The sequence below is a fragment of the Solenopsis invicta genome, chromosome 10 (genome assembly GCF_016802725.1).
Source record: "Solenopsis invicta isolate M01_SB chromosome 10, UNIL_Sinv_3.0, whole genome shotgun sequence".
Taxonomy (NCBI): Eukaryota; Metazoa; Arthropoda; class Insecta; order Hymenoptera; family Formicidae; genus Solenopsis; species Solenopsis invicta.
In genome coordinates, this window is record NC_052673.1 from 8,693,104 (window position 1) to 8,709,589 (window position 16,486).

At 30.3% G+C, this 16,486-nt stretch overlaps 4 protein-coding genes across 7 annotated transcripts in view; 3 read left to right on the forward strand and 1 right to left on the reverse strand.

The window, feature by feature from the left end:
* The window catches only part of LOC105197299 (activating transcription factor 3), a 29,263-nt gene extending 28,805 nt beyond the window's left edge, over nt 1-458 (reverse strand). For both annotated transcript variants that reach the window (XM_011163598.3, XM_011163597.3), the window contains exon 1: nt 305-458. The gene's annotated coding sequence lies outside the window, so the exon portion shown is untranslated. The remainder of the gene's footprint in view (nt 1-304) is intronic.
* Nucleotides 459-6,352: 5,894 nt separating this feature from the next.
* Nucleotides 6,353-9,268, forward strand: LOC105197302 (nucleic acid dioxygenase ALKBH1). 2 transcript variants are annotated; one of them, XM_039454122.1, is made up of 5 exons: nt 6,353-6,509; nt 6,570-6,678; nt 7,261-7,411; nt 7,602-8,130; nt 9,145-9,268. In XM_039454122.1, the coding sequence occupies exons 1-5, from the start codon at nt 6,417-6,419 to the stop codon at nt 9,157-9,159; spliced, it is 897 nt and encodes a 298-aa protein (XP_039310056.1). In that variant the 5' UTR covers nt 6,353-6,416; the 3' UTR covers nt 9,160-9,268. The 2 variants fall into 2 exon arrangements, with proteins under 2 accessions (XP_039310056.1, XP_011161902.1); XM_011163600.3 differs by lacking the exon at nt 9,145-9,268 and having other exon boundaries at nt 7,602-8,245.
* On the forward strand, nt 9,182-12,088 carry LOC105197300 (V-type proton ATPase subunit D). The gene is made up of 4 exons (XM_011163599.3): nt 9,182-9,320; nt 9,847-9,964; nt 10,925-11,410; nt 11,542-12,088. Exons 1-4 carry the CDS (start codon nt 9,280-9,282, stop codon nt 11,632-11,634), a joined length of 738 nt encoding a protein of 245 aa, XP_011161901.1. The 5' UTR covers nt 9,182-9,279; the 3' UTR covers nt 11,635-12,088.
* Nucleotides 12,089-12,412: 324 nt separating this feature from the next.
* Nucleotides 12,413-16,350, forward strand: LOC105197303 (dopamine N-acetyltransferase). Of its 2 annotated transcripts, XM_011163603.3 has the most exons (4): nt 12,413-12,930; nt 13,395-13,664; nt 14,143-14,194; nt 14,862-16,350. In XM_011163603.3, the coding sequence occupies exons 1-3, from the start codon at nt 12,712-12,714 to the stop codon at nt 14,170-14,172; spliced, it is 519 nt and encodes a 172-aa protein (XP_011161905.1). In that variant the 5' UTR covers nt 12,413-12,711; the 3' UTR covers nt 14,173-14,194; nt 14,862-16,350. The 2 variants fall into 2 exon arrangements, with proteins under 2 accessions (XP_011161905.1, XP_011161904.1); XM_011163602.3 differs by lacking the exon at nt 14,143-14,194 and having other exon boundaries at nt 12,437-12,930.
* The last annotated feature ends 136 nt before the right edge of the window (nt 16,351-16,486 follow it).

Here is a 16,486-nt window from a genome sequence, read left to right on the forward strand (position 1 = left end):
GAGCACTCTGAAATCTGCGCCTAGCCGCACAAGTCGCGGAACAATTCACAGTCTGTTCGGCCAATCTCGGACGCGGCCCGAGACGAGCCGTGTTTATTGCGAACAGAATCGTGTTTATTACAGCGAACACGTGCTCCGAATTTGACGCACGAGGCATCTTCCTTCCTTCCTTCCTTCCTTTCTTCCTTCCGCGGCTACCTTCTCGCGGTCGGTTTATTCCAAGAGATTCATTACGTTTGTCGCGGACGAATGCGCTCTGATTTTGAAAGCGCATCCTGTCCGCCCATCTGTAACGGATTCCTACCTTCGCAACGTCCCGTGTTCCGGCGCCGTGTTCACACTTCGCGCACTGCGCACGCACTTAAAATCCGCTCTCCGCTCAGTAATCCACTCGTCCTCCTCCGTCGGCCGCCGGCGCGCGACTGTGGATAATTCGCGGTCGCGACCGGCCTAGATATATACCGGCTATATTTAGCTCGCGTCGTCACCACGGCGCGCGCCGATTGGCCGACGGTGACGTGACGCGACGCCGCGATTGGTCGCGCGAGCGACTCCGCGAATACGCGCCGGCGGACCCCGCCGGAGCTGGCTGGCTGGCTGGCTGGCTGGCTGGCTGGCTTGGCTCGGCTGGGCGCGACGCCTCGGCCGCGACATTTGTTGACATGAAACTGTCAGGGAGAGTACGCGCACACCGCTCCCTTGCCGCACCGCCGCGCCGCGCCGCGCCGCGCCGCACCGGCACATTCGATCCGCGTGCGTGCGTGTCGCGCTTCTCTTCTAGGCACTCCTAGAGCGCTCAATTCTGCCAGAAACGTCAGTCTCTCCTGACAACACGAAGGATTTTTATTGACGCGGCCGCCTGTGGAAGAAGAATAGACAAACAGAGCTCTGTGTGAAAAATATTTACGCGAACTCCCTGTTCCAATTTGCAGAATTAGAAACCACTTGGTGATTTCATGGTAGTTGCAGCTTCACTATTCGCGATTAAGAGGAATGTAATTAGTTCTCTAGAGAATATATTTAATTTCAGACAAAACGCAAGCATTAAATCTAATGAATACACAGATAGACAAATAAAAAACAATCAAGTCTATTTTTTTAAAAAAGTCACGTTTTACATTATTACATAAGAAATGTATAATATACAAAAATTAATTCTTTTGAGATTTTTATTAATTAGCAACTTTTTCTGTGATCTCTTTAATTTTTTCTTAATGTGTATCGGGAATTATCAATTTTTTTTGTATCAATTAATAACGATTGCTAACTTCCAAATAACACATATTGATTTACGTTGTATGTATATGTACACCAGATAGTACAGAGAAGTCAAAAAGAAATCAGGCTTATGTCATCAATTCAGAATTTATTTTCATTTACAAAGAAAACTTTTTTCAGAAAAAGAATTCTTTGCAACTTATCTCAAAATGAATTCTGAATTGATAACATTAGTCTGAAGTTTTTGTTTCATTTATGTTTTCTATCCGTTTTATAATTGTTTAAGAAATATACATATAAAATTAACATGTACTATTTGAATTCTTTCAGTAATCAAGAAACACAAAATAACATTCGATAATCAAGAAACAATATAAAATAATATTTAGAAATGATTTTATATATATTTCTTGGACGATTTAAAATAAAATTGCATAAACATTTCAAAACAATTATTTGAGACATTATTTTCTTTCGAATCACACAGAGAAAAAATTATTGTCTAAATTATTCAATTTGATTAAATTGTTTAGTTCAAATATTGTAATCTTTAAGTTAATTAAATATATAAATACTGAAGAAATTTAATTAGGTTGAAAAATTTTATCAAGTTAACAACTTTTTTTCGATGTATTATTGAAACGCTTTAAAAACATTATCTCCGAGTCATGGACAAAGTTTGTTCATATTGATATCGTCTACAACGTTGAATATGATATATTTGAAAACATTATGTCCTTATAAGAGCTATAATATTCTTAGAATGTTAATATTAATAAAAATTAAAATAATATTAAAATAATATTCTGAGAATATTACTCAATATTTTTAATATTATTCTAATATTATGGGAATATTATATTAATGTTGTATGTCCGTTTCTATATAATATTTGTGATATATTAATTCAATAGCCGTGGAATATTATAAAAATGTTCTACGAATGTTACAGTGTTAAAAAATTAATGTAAATTATTACATATAAAATATTCATGAACTTTATAATTATTACATTTAAAAGTTATAATATAATTTGAAATTATATTATATTAATAATAATTTAAAATATGTAAGTAAATAATACTATTTATTTCTCATATAATATTCATATAATATTATCAGGAGTGGGCATAGAACTACTTTTTATTAATATTAAATAATATTTAATATTAATTCAGAAATATTATTTATTATTAAATAATATTGTAGCGCTTATAAGAATGTTATTAAATATCGTTATAATTAGATGGAGTAATGTAATGACTTTATGCTTATTGGGCTTTTCCGATCGCGACAGTGTCCAGACAACGCGCATGTCTACAAGATGTCCAAATAATATCTTTTAAATGTCTTTTAGATATGCGTTATTATTGGGTGATTTAAGTCGATCGAAGAGAATCGATAGACAGCGATCGTCGCAGGTGTGCGGGTGAACAACAGATTTAGCGTGTGGTCAGGTTGTGTGGGTGGGCGAGATTTATGGCGAATAGAAGCGCGACGGTAATGGACGATCATTATTATACCGCGGCCTGCCGCGTCTATTAATTTACTCGCGGTAGAGGCTTTCAAAAAGCCTTGAGAGGCGCTGCTGCACGGTGCCCTGCCCTGCTCGCAACTATCCTATGAAATCACTCCGTTCCTCGGCAATGCCGCATTATGCGAAAATCGCACGCTAAAATTAGTCACAGACGATTATTGCACGCGCCGCAAGAACAAGTGACGGATTTAGGATGACTTCGATCAAACTCCAATCAATCTTTTCAACTTAACCGGCCATTAACTTATTCAGCTGTACTTGTATTTTGTTAATCCAACTTTTGTATTTTTAATGCATAGAAAGAGAAGGGACAATAATTACATACTTCGAAATTCTTCAGTAATTCTGAAAATCTATATCTATTGAATTAATCACTGATCGGTTCGGTTAATCACCGCTAATAAATAATTTTTGCATTTTGATCTTAATTCTCATACAAATGTCTTATTTATTCATGAAGAGTAATTTATATGCGATAAAATAATGAACGGGTATCTTTTTATAGATAGAGAATAAAAAATTTAGAACGCAACCTCCCATTAATTATCTAACAGTCCTGTTTGATAATTTGATATCATTTGCTTAAGTGATACATTATATTACAAATTACGTTATAAACAATAACAAATTGTCATAAACCTTTTGGTGAGATTATATACTTTATATAAACGTACTCTTCATACTGAGAGAAAAAATACCTGTAAAACTGTAAACAAAAAATTTTACTTAACACAAATAATTATTTATAATTAGTGAATTTTAATAGCTTATTCACTTGTAATTGTGTTAAAAATTTCTTAATTAAAATATCTGTGTAAATAAAATAAAGAAATAATTTTAAGGAAGTAATTTTTTCTTAAAGTTCAAGAAAACGTTTATTGTTATTTTATTTTTATATTCAAGATAATCAAATTTTTTTAATTTAAGAAAACAATTTAATTAAGTTTAATAATGTGTGTGTTATTATCTTATTTATAAAATCATTATTTGAATGTATAAAAATAAAGAATACAAAATTATATACCTTTTTATATACTCATAATATATTGATTTATTTAAAAGTAAATATTTTTACTTAAACAGAACAACAAATGCTTGCATCGAAATATATGGTTTCAAGAAAATGTTCTTTTTATTAAAAAAAATTTTTTTCTCTCAACGTATTCAATCTGTATTTAATGCAAGCTGAGTAAAGAGTTTGCCCAAATAGCACAGAAAATTCAAAAAAAACTTTAAAATATTCAGATTTATGTCACCAATTATAAGTTTATTTTGTAAAAAAATTCTTTTTGCATCTCAAAATGAACTCAGAAGTGATGACGTCAATCTGAATTCTTTTTGAATTCTGTGTATTATCTGGATGGAGATCATTTGTCATTTATTCATTTTTAGCAATAAGGAATAATATAAATAATTAACATTATTTTATATTTTCGATTTATATATAGATAGATAATTTTTTTCGTTTTCTTGCTTTCTAAATCTTGTAAAGTAAAACGCCTAACCTAAAAGAATAAAAAAATTAAGCCTGTACAATTTTTCGAGTAATTTGTCATTCTAATAAGAGTAAAAATTCACTTTTCTAGAGTGAAAATTGAGTCTCTGCAATTGTTCAAGTAATTCTTTTACTCTGCGAGATTTAAACAGTATTTATGGAATTATTTTCTAACTTAAATTTTGGAAACTTTCAAAATTTATTGAAAAAGCTCTTAAGTGTTGACTATAAGGCTTTCGAGGCTTCGAGTACATCACTGCAAGAAAAACCGCCGCACTTTCCCGATGTAATCTCTCGCCTTGATGAAGATATGCAAAGTACATTGTGTAATAATAGTGGGTGGCGTATAGTTTACGTGTCCACCCGGTCCGGGCACGTTTTTCCGCTCTTAGTCAGACAATATTAACGTTCGCGAGTACGTCGATATATTCTAACATATAATTTAAGAAAAAATTGAATTGTCCTCCATACGATACGGCAATCAAAATTTTATCAAACTCTAAAATGAGTTCGATATTCGACACATATTTCGCGCTGTCACAGTTCCAATTATTTAAACAATTTTTATATAATTATACACACAAAAGCGTATGCACTATCGAGAAAATTTATGAGAATTTAAAAAAAAATTATATACCAGTTTAAAACATATTCAAAGACCTACTTCATAAATGTTAATATATTTTGTCCAAATCTCTATATGTTATTCACATTATAGCCTATAATAACGATTGTAATTTCGGCATGCTTTGTAAATGACAAAATAAAAGTCATTGAAATATACGTTAAAATGGTATACTTTTTTAAAATTCTTATGAAACATTTTTCACAGCTAGTAAAACCAGTAAGTTCATTCCATGTCTACACTTTTGACCTGTAAACGTCTTTGACGATATTTTGACGTCAAAATGACTACAAATCAGTTTGCTATTTGGAATGGAGGTACACGTGTTTTGCCATGTTAAATTCTGGACTGATTCCCTATAAATGCTACAATATTATTTAATATTAAATAATGTTTCTGAAATATTATTTGATATTAATAAAAAGTGATTGCAGCCGGTATTCATAATCAATTCTTATATTTAAGACCATTTTATAGTACCATCTTACCATAGATTAAGGTAGACGGAGCCTTTTTATGAAGGGTAGCTGAGATTAGAGGTAAGGGGGGACTACCAGCACTTCGGCTATTTCCGCAGTGTTTGATATTCGGGTTTACATAAAGCTGGGATGCCAGAGGAACGTGACTACGCGGAGCTATATTCAAAACTATACTGACACCAATATTTTAAGTTTAATACTTTAAACTATTTATTTTTTCGATTAATATCTTAATTTTGATAATCTAAAAATTACGAATTATTTAAATATTATTATTATTATTATTATTATTATTATTATTATTTAAATACGTATAACTTTTTTATTAAATAATAAATTTCCTGCAAACTTAAAAAATTAACCAATAGATATATTCTACTTACAAATGAAATGAAAAGTTTCCTGTTTCTTTTTCTTCTTCTCGCTGCTCCCAATTTTTTCTTTTACAGTTATTTCAATTACTGCACCGAGGTACAATGCAATAACTCATTGTAAAATATTCAAAAAAGCATGAAAGTGTATAATTGAATAATTACAAAATGCAATGAAGCTGTACGCAGTTTGAAGTGACAGCTAAGAGCCGAATAATTCCGAACAATTCCGAATCAAACCGATGTGCTGGTAGTCCCCCCTTATCGCTAATCTCAGCGCCCCCCTCCCCCCCCCCCCCTCGTTCTATCCAATGGTATAAGCTCCGTTTATCTATAATCGAAACCGAACGCGCATGTGTATATACACGGATGTCAACTTCAAATCGTTCTTAATCGCTTTCATGCGACCTAGACCTAGAGATCCTCAACAAGTAAAGATTTCTACTTCCACCATGCATGCCATCTCGCGTGGCGCTAAAGGACCTCGCACATGAAATGCATAACATAACATAAGCACAACATAAGACCGATGGACCAATGAGCATCCAGCATAAAGTCACCATATTGATTTATATAAAATTCCCATTGGTCCAGAGACCTTACGCTACGCTTATGCTCTGTTATGCATTTCATGTGCGAGGCCCTTAACAATGCGCGAAGGAAACATGGCGACCTACACGGTTGAAAAGAGATGTTTCGGAATAATTTCAAATATTATAAAAGCCGGAATTCCGTACCAGATTTCAGCGACGTGATCGATTTTGAGAATCCAAATCGCTTTGAAGTAGGTGGTATCTACGTGATTTTTACGTTCCTTCAAAAATTAATCGTGAAATATTTTTAGGTTAAAAAGATTGAGGCACGTGTAACTGGCGAACAGACTGAAGACAGTTTCGGTTTCGGCCTCAAATCAGTGAGAAAATGGAACATTTACGAGATATTGGATATTCCCGGTGGGCAGATTTTCTATAGAATAATAATTGTTATTCTTAAATAAATCCTTTGTAGGCAATCTGGGATTTTTGGCACAAGTGCAATTTTGCTCTCAGATTTCAATTTTTATTAAATAAAGGTTTTAACATTTGAGTTAAACGACTATTTGTTAATATAGTAGAGATGTTAAAGGATAACGGTGAATTTTTCTATATTATTTGAAAACTATAATAGAACAATAAAAATTTTAGACTAGATAAATAAAACCCAGATTGCTTACATGGTAAATAAAAATATGATTGCTTAGAGAGAATTAATAATATTGCTTCTGGAAAGTCTTGATGTTATATCAATAGTTATTAATATTTACTTAAATAATATTATTTTAACCAATAATATTAAACGCTTTCTGTTTAGTGACAAGTCGATACAAGTATTGTTCTATCGTTTTTGATATTTAATGAGTAGTAGAAATAAAATAAAGCTTATGTCTACTTGTGTCATATCACTAAATAGAAAGGATCTATTATTTCGCAAGAAATTGTAACAATTGATATATTTAATTTTACATATTTGTTTAGCCTTATCTTATTTACTTTTAGGGCTCATCTTTATTCAGAATCCATTTACATCCAATGGCCAACGATACTGGATCACTAAGTGTCTGAAAGATTACTCTAAGGAACCATATAAGATAAACATAGACACCCATAACTTTTTAAATAATGAAACGTGGTGGGACATGTGTTTTCAGTAAGATAATGAGATTGTTAAATTGTGTAACTTTTATAATGGAAAACTTGAATTTAAATATAGTAATATTTTTTAATATAGATTTTTTTGTGTATTAATTAAATAAGTCTCTATGAAAAATATGTATTAATATCTCTATCTCTGATTAATATCTTTATTAAGACTTTTGTTGTTTTTGTGTGTTATATAGAACGGAGAAGACTAAAACTCTCCTACCAAAGCTGCGATGGGCGACATTGGGCTATCATCATAATTGGGACACAAAATTATATTCGGAAAGCTCAAAATGCGACATGCCAACGGAATTATCTGGCTTAACATCCGTTTTGGCGAGGACATTAGGTTTCTCAGATTTTAAAGCGGAGGCTGCGATTGTGAATTATTATCGGATGGACTCGACTTTGTCGGGGCACACGGATCATTCGGAGACGAATGTTACAGCACCGCTCTTCTCCATAAGTTTTGGACAGACAGCGGTATTTCTGATTGGTGGTCTTAAACTGGAAGATCCGGCTAACGCTATCTTTTTGCGGAGTGGAGACGTAGTGATAATGTCGGAAAGCTCCCGTTTGAGGTATCACGGGGTACCGCGGATTTTGCCGGCGTTAAAAGCACCCTGGGACAACAATTGCGAAGACAATCGCGAAAATCCCATGTGCAGTTTGGACGATTGGCACAAAGCGCGAACTTATATTGCCGAAGCTAGAATTAATATGAATGTAAGGCAGGTTTTGAAACCCGGACAGATGGTATTATACTGAACTGCGTTGTATTTTTGTATATATGTATTAAAGATATTTATTTTAACAAACAATAAGAGATATATGTACCTCATATTTAAATATTATTTTATATATTCAATTATTTTTAATCTCATATAAATTTACGTTTATCTTTATATAGATATATCGAAATCTATATTATAAATTTAAAAATTTAATGTATGTTAAGGGAGATATTCTACTTCGAGTTTTTTTCAATCAGTTTTTTAATCTATACTGTTAAAAATATACTTATGAAATTAAATTAATTGATTGAAATTCGAACAGTTAGTTACTCTTTTTATGTTTTGAAGAACGCAATGTATGAGTCAAACGTTTTTTAAAGTTTTAAATGTGTTTCTCTAAATTCGTGTTTCTCAACATTTTTCTATATTTTTTTTTCAGAATCTACTGAACTCATCGATTTCTGTCTTGAAGCAAAATATTCATAATAGTTGGCTATGATTGAAAGTAGACCAATACCCTAGATGTTTTCAATTAAGAGCAAAAAATTTATAAAAATAAGAACTTTAAAATAGTTCTTCAAATTAGAATACTCCCTTAAATTAATTATGTTATATTAAAAAGATTAGAATATATTATTATATAGATATTAAATTTATTATAGGTATATAATAATATTATATAGAAATTATTTATAATAACTAGCATAAATTATTTAAATCAAGAAAATGTTCTATGCTAATCAAGCAGTTTTTAATGCTTACATAATTTTCTAGATGAATTTATATTAATTTAACTAGTTTCCCTAAACTGTGCACTGTAATTTAATACATATATGTATAATCTTTATTTTGTTTATAATTATAATTAATTAAGTAGTTTACAGTTTTTCAAACTAAATAATTATAAATAAATAAAATAAAGATTATTTACATATTTATATATTAAATTGAAATGTTATTTATATTTCACATTATTTATTACCTCACAATTTTTATTTGTTTTTAGGGACCGCATTTTTAAATGTGCGGACTTTCATACGTCTTTAAAATGCGCGCCATTGGGAACGTGACTACCTAGATTTCCGGTCTCTCACGTCAGCTGATCAATCCCATTCCTGTCTGCTGATGCACAGTAGTGAGGATGTCGGGCAAAGACAAATTACCAATTTTCCCCTCTCGGGGGTAAGTTTCTTGTTTTAATGAACTAATTATTGCAAATTCTCGACGAATCTTTTCATATATTATGTATTATTTATCCTCGAGCAACATCTCGTCTTGAAACATACTACATCACTGGGTGTAACCCCAGTATCTTCAATTGTTAAAAGAACGCTTATTTGAACATTTCGACTCTCTTTTATTATATTTTGCTAAAACGTATTTTATCTGTAAAGAATATTAATTTGTAAATTTTGTTCGCAAATGTTTGTTGTACGATACATTTTAAGAGATGTATCAAGAGATGTTTAAAGGTGAGACTAAATATTTTTTTATTTGTTCTTTGCAAAAATGCCTTTTTTGTAAAAAAAAATTGATTTTTGAATATATATATTTAATGTAAAATTTATGAATAATAATATTTTAGATATACAAGACTAAGTGTATTTTAATGATTTAATTTTGGTAAATGAAAATATTCTAATATGTTCTAAGAATACTTTTTTATTTATTTATCATTTGTAGACTGTACACATTAAAATTTGTATAGGGCCCAAATGTTGATGAAATCTCGCTTAGCTGGAGCACAAAAGGGTCATGGATTGCTGAAGAAGAAGGCAGATGCATTGCAAATGCGATTCAGAATGATACTCGGGAAAATTATAGAAGTATGATTAATTTTTATTATTTTATTTCTGTTGTCATATTTTATTATTTATTCTGATAGAATTTTTTAAATTCTATTTAAGTCTATTTGACAATTTTGTTATTTAATAATATGTACAAGTTAAATGTATACTATTAAAAAGATTTTATTTATGTATGTTAGGCTTGAGAAACAATGTGTTACTTATAACACTGTTATTGTTAGTTATTTTTTCTTATAATAGTACTTTTTTTATTACTGTAACATAGTTATATTTTTTCAATATTGATAATGAATTTAAAGTTGCTTGCATTGTTACTTTTTACATTTTGAACATATATGACAATTTCTAAGTTGTGTATATGTGTGTTTGATTCTTAATTCATAATTGATATTCATATATATTCTGTTGTTACATTTAAAACTATCTTAAGTGTAGTTTTAAGATGTCAGAAACCAATCATATTATCACATACATTTTAAAAACAGGTTTGAGTTTGAAATTATGTTACAATTTTTAAATACATAATTGAAGATACAATAAAGTATAATTTTGCTGCATTTATAAATTTAATAAAAAACAATTTCTTATATGCATTTTGAGCACTTCTAAATCTTTTTTTTTTAATTTTTTATGGTTTTGCAAATTTAAGATTCAATAATACTATTATTTTTATTAATTTTTAACACAAAACATTAGCAAGATACGATTTTTTGTTTGATTTAATCTTGTGTTAACATTAAAAAAAGTAATGGATAAAGTAATAAGTCATTACTTTTTCAGTAACAATAACGGTAATGAATTACTTCTTAGAATTAATAACTTATTACTGTAACTATTTTTTTGATTTGATAATGAGTTACTTTTAAAAAGTAATTTTTCCAAACCTTATATACTACATGTATGTACACATATATATTTATTATCTAATTTGTGCATCTTTTCTTATTTTCTTATTTCTTATCTTTTCCTTATTTTTAGACCAAAACTCTAATGGGTGAAGTGATGAAGGAAGCAGCATTTTCATTGGCTGAAGCAAAGTTTGCTACTGGAGACTTTAATCAGGTGGTTCTGCAAAACGTGACGAAAGCACAAATCAAGATTCGTTCTAAAAAGGACAATGTTGCCGGTGTCAATCTACCGGTATTCGAGTCCTATCAAGACGGAACGGATACTTATGAATTAGCCGGCTTAGCAAGAGGTGGTCAGCAATTGGCCAAATTGAAAAAGAACTATCAGCGGGCGGTAAAATTGCTGGTAGAATTGGCATCGCTGCAAACGAGTTTTGTTACTCTAGACGAAGTTATTAAGATCACGAATCGACGTGTCAACGCTATCGAGCATGTTATCATTCCACGAATTGAGAGAACGCTAGCTTATATTATTTCAGAACTTGACGAGCTTGAAAGAGAAGAATTCTATCGGTTGAAAAAGATTCAAGACAAGAAGAAGATTGCCAAAGCAAGGGTATAATTAGATTCAGTTTATTAATATTTTGTTTTTATTGATGAATATTCTAAGAATATATTATCCATCATTTATTATATTTTCTTTATTAATAATTAACGTATATTATTTAAATCTTTTTATTTTTATAGGTTGAAGCAGAAAGGGCAGAAATGATTGCAGCTGGACGGGATTTGGAAGCTGCAAATCTGCTCGAAGAGAGCGATGACGACGTACTGTTTTAAATAATGTAAATAATCCACTATAAATGTTAAGATGTTAATATCTAAATAGAAAGAGAACACAAATATACGTCGGAGTCACAACATTCTCGTACATTTCTTTGTACATTTTAGAGAATGTTGTTGGCAATCCTTTTTCCGCTTTAAAAAGCCATATTGCAATTTTTGTTTGTCTCTAAAGAAATATATTTTACAGTATTAATTAGGCAGCAATTTGTATAAAAAAATAATTATATATCATGTAATATACTTGCAACAGCAATGCTGTTATTTCATAACATTATTCCGAATATTTTAATTATACAAAATATAACGAAGGATATTTTACTTCTATATATTGTATAAATCATTCCATCATCATTTATATCACCTCCGGCTTTTATAATGCGAGGAATTGTGCAATCCGATAATATAGTAATGATTACAAATACATAATAAATATATATGTATATATGCATTTTTCGTGATATCTTTTACCAATTATTAGTCACTATTTCGCTTTGTTCTTGCTCTTTTTTTTGTTTCTACAGAAATGTGAAATTAAAGTAAAACGTACACAAAATTACTGAAACGCATCTTACATTTTATACATAATTCATTTAATAAAATTGATTTCAAAATTTAATCATGATCTACTTATTGTTAGATAAATTTGTTTTCAATTAAAATTAAAATCGCTATAATTTGATTAAAATTGGGATTGCTATAAACATCCAAATAAATAATTTACGTTTTACATAATCACAACATTGGTAAATGATGGACTAACGTTAAAAAAATTTATAAAATCAATTATAGCGGTTTTGTTTGCAGATTGTGTTAATCAAATCATTTTAATTGAATTCAGATTATTCTCGTTAAATTAATTGATTTTTCAATTAAGTAATGTGACACAATCGGCATGTACAACTGACCCAGTGTATCCGCTAGTGAACTAGGTCGATCAATATTATACCGGAGGAAGGGATAGAGGTGGCAGTTTTCTCATACGAGTGGTGGTGACCACCCTTCTTCACTGAGAGGAGATGCGCGTGTGGAAATTGCTTTCAGTGCGCCGCGGAAAATTCGTCCATCCAAAACATGTCGTCTTCTAGCGAGGATCTCATGATTGTGGATGTGCCCGAGAATCGCTATGATGATGCGATCCACCATCTTAGATGGAACTTCTTCGCTGATGAGCCGCTCAACAATGCTGTGGGACTTTGCGCGAGGGGGGAATCCCAACGCGAACTTGAGCGACACTGCCTTCTCACCTTGAAGCAGGGTTACTCCAGGATGCTAGTGGATAAGAAGGGAGCGGTGAGCGACACCCCCCCCCCTCCCACCTCATAAAAAACAATAATTCTTATTTATTTTTTATTTACTTTCAAAAAAATAAAAATTAACTCCAATTCTTTTTGTTTTTATTTTTTTGTTTACTTATATGTATTTTGATAATCTGATATTTTTTACATTATTAATAATAATTATTTATAATTAAAAATAATGATAATAAATCTTTTTTAATTATTTTATTTATGTTTTTTACACAAAAATTAATTTATTATTTATATTTGTATTTATTTTTTTTTTAATTATTAATTTGCAAAATAATAGAGAACTCGAAGAAATTTTCTGATTAATTTGATAATTTTTTTTATTTATTCCTATAATTTTTTTACAATAATGTTTAAAATGTTTTTATTTTATTTATTTTGTAATTTCTGAAAGTTTTAATATCTGGTTTTAACACAATGAGTGTTATTAGAATTCGTTTTCATTAGATAGCGGGAATGGCACTAAACGGTATTCTGAAGAAAGGTGAACGTGAGGAGGCAGAACGGCGTCTTGAAGAGATGAAAGACGAAAAATTCAAGATGATCTTCAGAGTGCTCTATAAAGTGAATGAAAAGATTGATTTGTTCGCAAAGTATGATGTTGATGAGCTGTTCGAGTGTCGAATCCTCAGCGTTGATGCGGATTACCGCGGCAAAGGCTTGGCCAGTATCCTTATGGCCGACAGCGAGAAAATCGCTAGAAATGCCGGTTTCAAGGTAAATTAATTAATTTGATTTTATTTATATAATTGATCTCGTAATTTATCTTTTATATTTAAATATATATTTAAATTTATTTATATATTAATTAGCAATTTTAAATATGAATCTAATTGCTCCATCTGTTTTTATCTTAATCATAAATTGATTTATTTTAATTATAAATTTTATTTATTTGTATACGAAATGTCTCCAATAGAAATTATTCATCAATTCTTTTTGCAAAGAAATAAAAGAAATATAATTTTATTGTGCGACATTTATGGTACGAAGATTACAAAAAAATCTTTATCAAAGAGGCAATCCATGTATATGTATATATGTATGTACATATGTGTGTGAGTAGTTATTTTATTGATTTTACATATTATAAAGAGGTTTTCGCATTTTTTATTTTTATTTCATTAATTTAAGACCGTTGCGTTGGCGTGATCACTGGTTTGCATACACAGCATACACTTTCCTTTTGTTTCAGCATGCTCTTCGGTTAATGTGCATGGGATAATTTTCGTTTACTTCCTCACGAGGTATAATTACAATCCTTCACTCGTTACCTTTCTTAAGAAATATTATTGTTTGCACCCTTATACCTCCCTTTACACAGTTGAGGCTCAGATTAATATAATGAATAAATCACTACTAATTAATAAATACAAGAATAAATAATTAATCAATATAAATAAATATATTATTTTCATTAAGAATAATTTTCAGAATTTAAGTCAAAATTTATCCGTTCATTATTATTTATCTGTTCAAATGGCGTTAATTCTAGAAATATCTAAGCTATCTGATTGTAACAAAGTGACTGATACATAAACGATACTATTAGAACCAATTAATGGCCAATATTAATTATGATTATTAATACTTTCGTTTTATCTCAATATTTACAAATTAAAAAAGTAAGAGAAAAATTGATTTATTCATTAGATTGTTTATTTATGTTCATTATGAGACTGACTAAAAGGAAAAGAAAGTTTACATCGTAGTTATCAAATAAAGTTGAAAATGAAATATACAGTTTTAAAATCATTTTTATTTATCTTACACTTCTTGTTTCAATCCACTTATTTTAAGAAATTTTTTAATTCCTTTTGAAAGACTTCAGAGACAGCTCTTAATTTTATTTAAAATAGAATGCAATAAAAAAAAATGAGCACCTATCTATTCAATATATTTACATCATTGTAGGTGTGTAAGGCCGATGCAACCGGCGCATTCTCACAGAAGGTCTATCTGAAGCACGGCTTTCAGGTGGAAGCAGAGATTCCGTACACGGAAATGGACAAGTCTGTCAGACCGGCGCCGCCTCATCAAGCGTTAAAACTGATGGTGAAGTTGCTAGATTGAAGATACAATAAGAAAGTCGTTCGCTCGAAGAGCGAGCTTAATTAAATTAAATCGTCAAAATGCAAAAGCGCAAAGTAGATAAAAGGTATATGTATCGTCGTCGTGTCATGACAATAACAGCTCTGTTAATTCATGTTTCGGTGTCGCAAATGACGCGACGCCTTCTCATAGAATATTTATCTCAAAGCAAAAGAGAATATCTCACGCGTTTCACGTAATACGTGTCGAAACGTTTCCGAATGGTATCCGGTATTACTGCCCCTGTATATGTGTTCCGAACAGAAGAATCTCTCTCGTCATTAAGAAAGAAACGGAGAATGATGATTCAATGAAATTGCATAATTTAATGCAGCGAACGGACAAATTCGCTAAGTCTATCACACGTCACATTCGGATCTTTCATTTGTGCAAAACTCAACTAGTCAATGTAGCAAAGAAGCTATAATGTTATATAAGAAATATAACATTATTCCGTATGTTATTTAACTCTTATATACGTTAAACCATAAACGTTTAAAGTGAATATAAATACTAATGATCAAATTTAATTTAATGATAAATATAAAATGTATATAAAAATCTTTCTAAAGATCTCTCATTGTATTACAATTTTGACACATTTTTAAGAAAGCAAAATACTTAAATATTATCAGTTCTATTATCAGCGATGCATTGTGATTATTATACATACATATATATATGTATACATATTTTTCGTAATTAATTTAAGGAAAAATAAAGTGATAAGAATGCGGTTATGAAGTCATATATATATATATATATATATATATATATATATATATATATATATATATATATATGACAGTGATTCAGAGAAGATACTTGAGAATTAAAGAGAGGAACTATTATTTACCATGTACAGCAAAGTATCGATCTAACAATAGAGAAAGAAACAAAAAGAAAGTTGCAAAGTATCAAATATTATTATTTTTTTTGCATCTTGTGATTCGCTGATGTTCCTGTGAGAAATAAAGTGCATAAACGTCCATGAGATGCATAACGTCCACTTGTATCTTTCTTTCCCTCTTTAATTCTCATATGATCATCAGCGAAATGCATGAATGCATAAACTATCTTCTAATTCATATATTTATTATTATATCCTATTGAAAGTGATGACTTCGGTCGCAATACGGAGATGTTGCTTTGGATATAACGAACGGGTCCACATAAATAAAAAAAAAAGGTTATTTGAGGAGGAAATAAGATATTTTTGTCGGTGAAACGTGTTACATGAAAGAGTATATATAAAATATATACGAGTTATTTTGTAAGAACATATGTCAAATACAAATTATAACACGATTTATATATGATTTATATTACGTGATGATGTATATCCTTCAAAAAAATAAACTTCGATTTCGTAGCAATTAAAACACGGCGTCATGAAGCGCTTGAGTTTGAATCCGATTTTAAGTTAAAATTAAATCCATCATTTACAT

Coding starts and splice junctions, on each gene's coding strand:
- LOC105197302 (XM_011163600.3), top strand. CDS start 6,417: ATGTTTCGGAATAATTTCAAATATTATAAAAGCCGGAATTCCGTACCA. Junction 6,510..6,569: donor AGAATCCAAATCGCTTTGAA/GTAGGTGGTATC, acceptor AAATATTTTTAG/GTTAAAAAGATTGAGGCACG. Junction 7,412..7,601: donor TGGTGGGACATGTGTTTTCA/GTAAGATAATGA, acceptor TGTGTTATATAG/AACGGAGAAGACTAAAACTC.
- LOC105197300 (XM_011163599.3), top strand. CDS start 9,280: ATGTCGGGCAAAGACAAATTACCAATTTTCCCCTCTCGGGG. Junction 9,321..9,846: donor CCAATTTTCCCCTCTCGGGG/GTAAGTTTCTTG, acceptor AAATTTGTATAG/GGCCCAAATGTTGATGAAAT. Junction 9,965..10,924: donor TACTCGGGAAAATTATAGAA/GTATGATTAATT, acceptor CCTTATTTTTAG/ACCAAAACTCTAATGGGTGA.
- LOC105197303 (XM_011163602.3), top strand. CDS start 12,712: ATGTCGTCTTCTAGCGAGGATCTCATGATTGTGGATGTGCCCGAGAAT. Junction 12,931..13,394: donor TAGTGGATAAGAAGGGAGCG/GTGAGCGACACC, acceptor CGTTTTCATTAG/ATAGCGGGAATGGCACTAAA. Junction 13,665..14,861: donor CTAGAAATGCCGGTTTCAAG/GTAAATTAATTA, acceptor ACATCATTGTAG/GTGTGTAAGGCCGATGCAAC.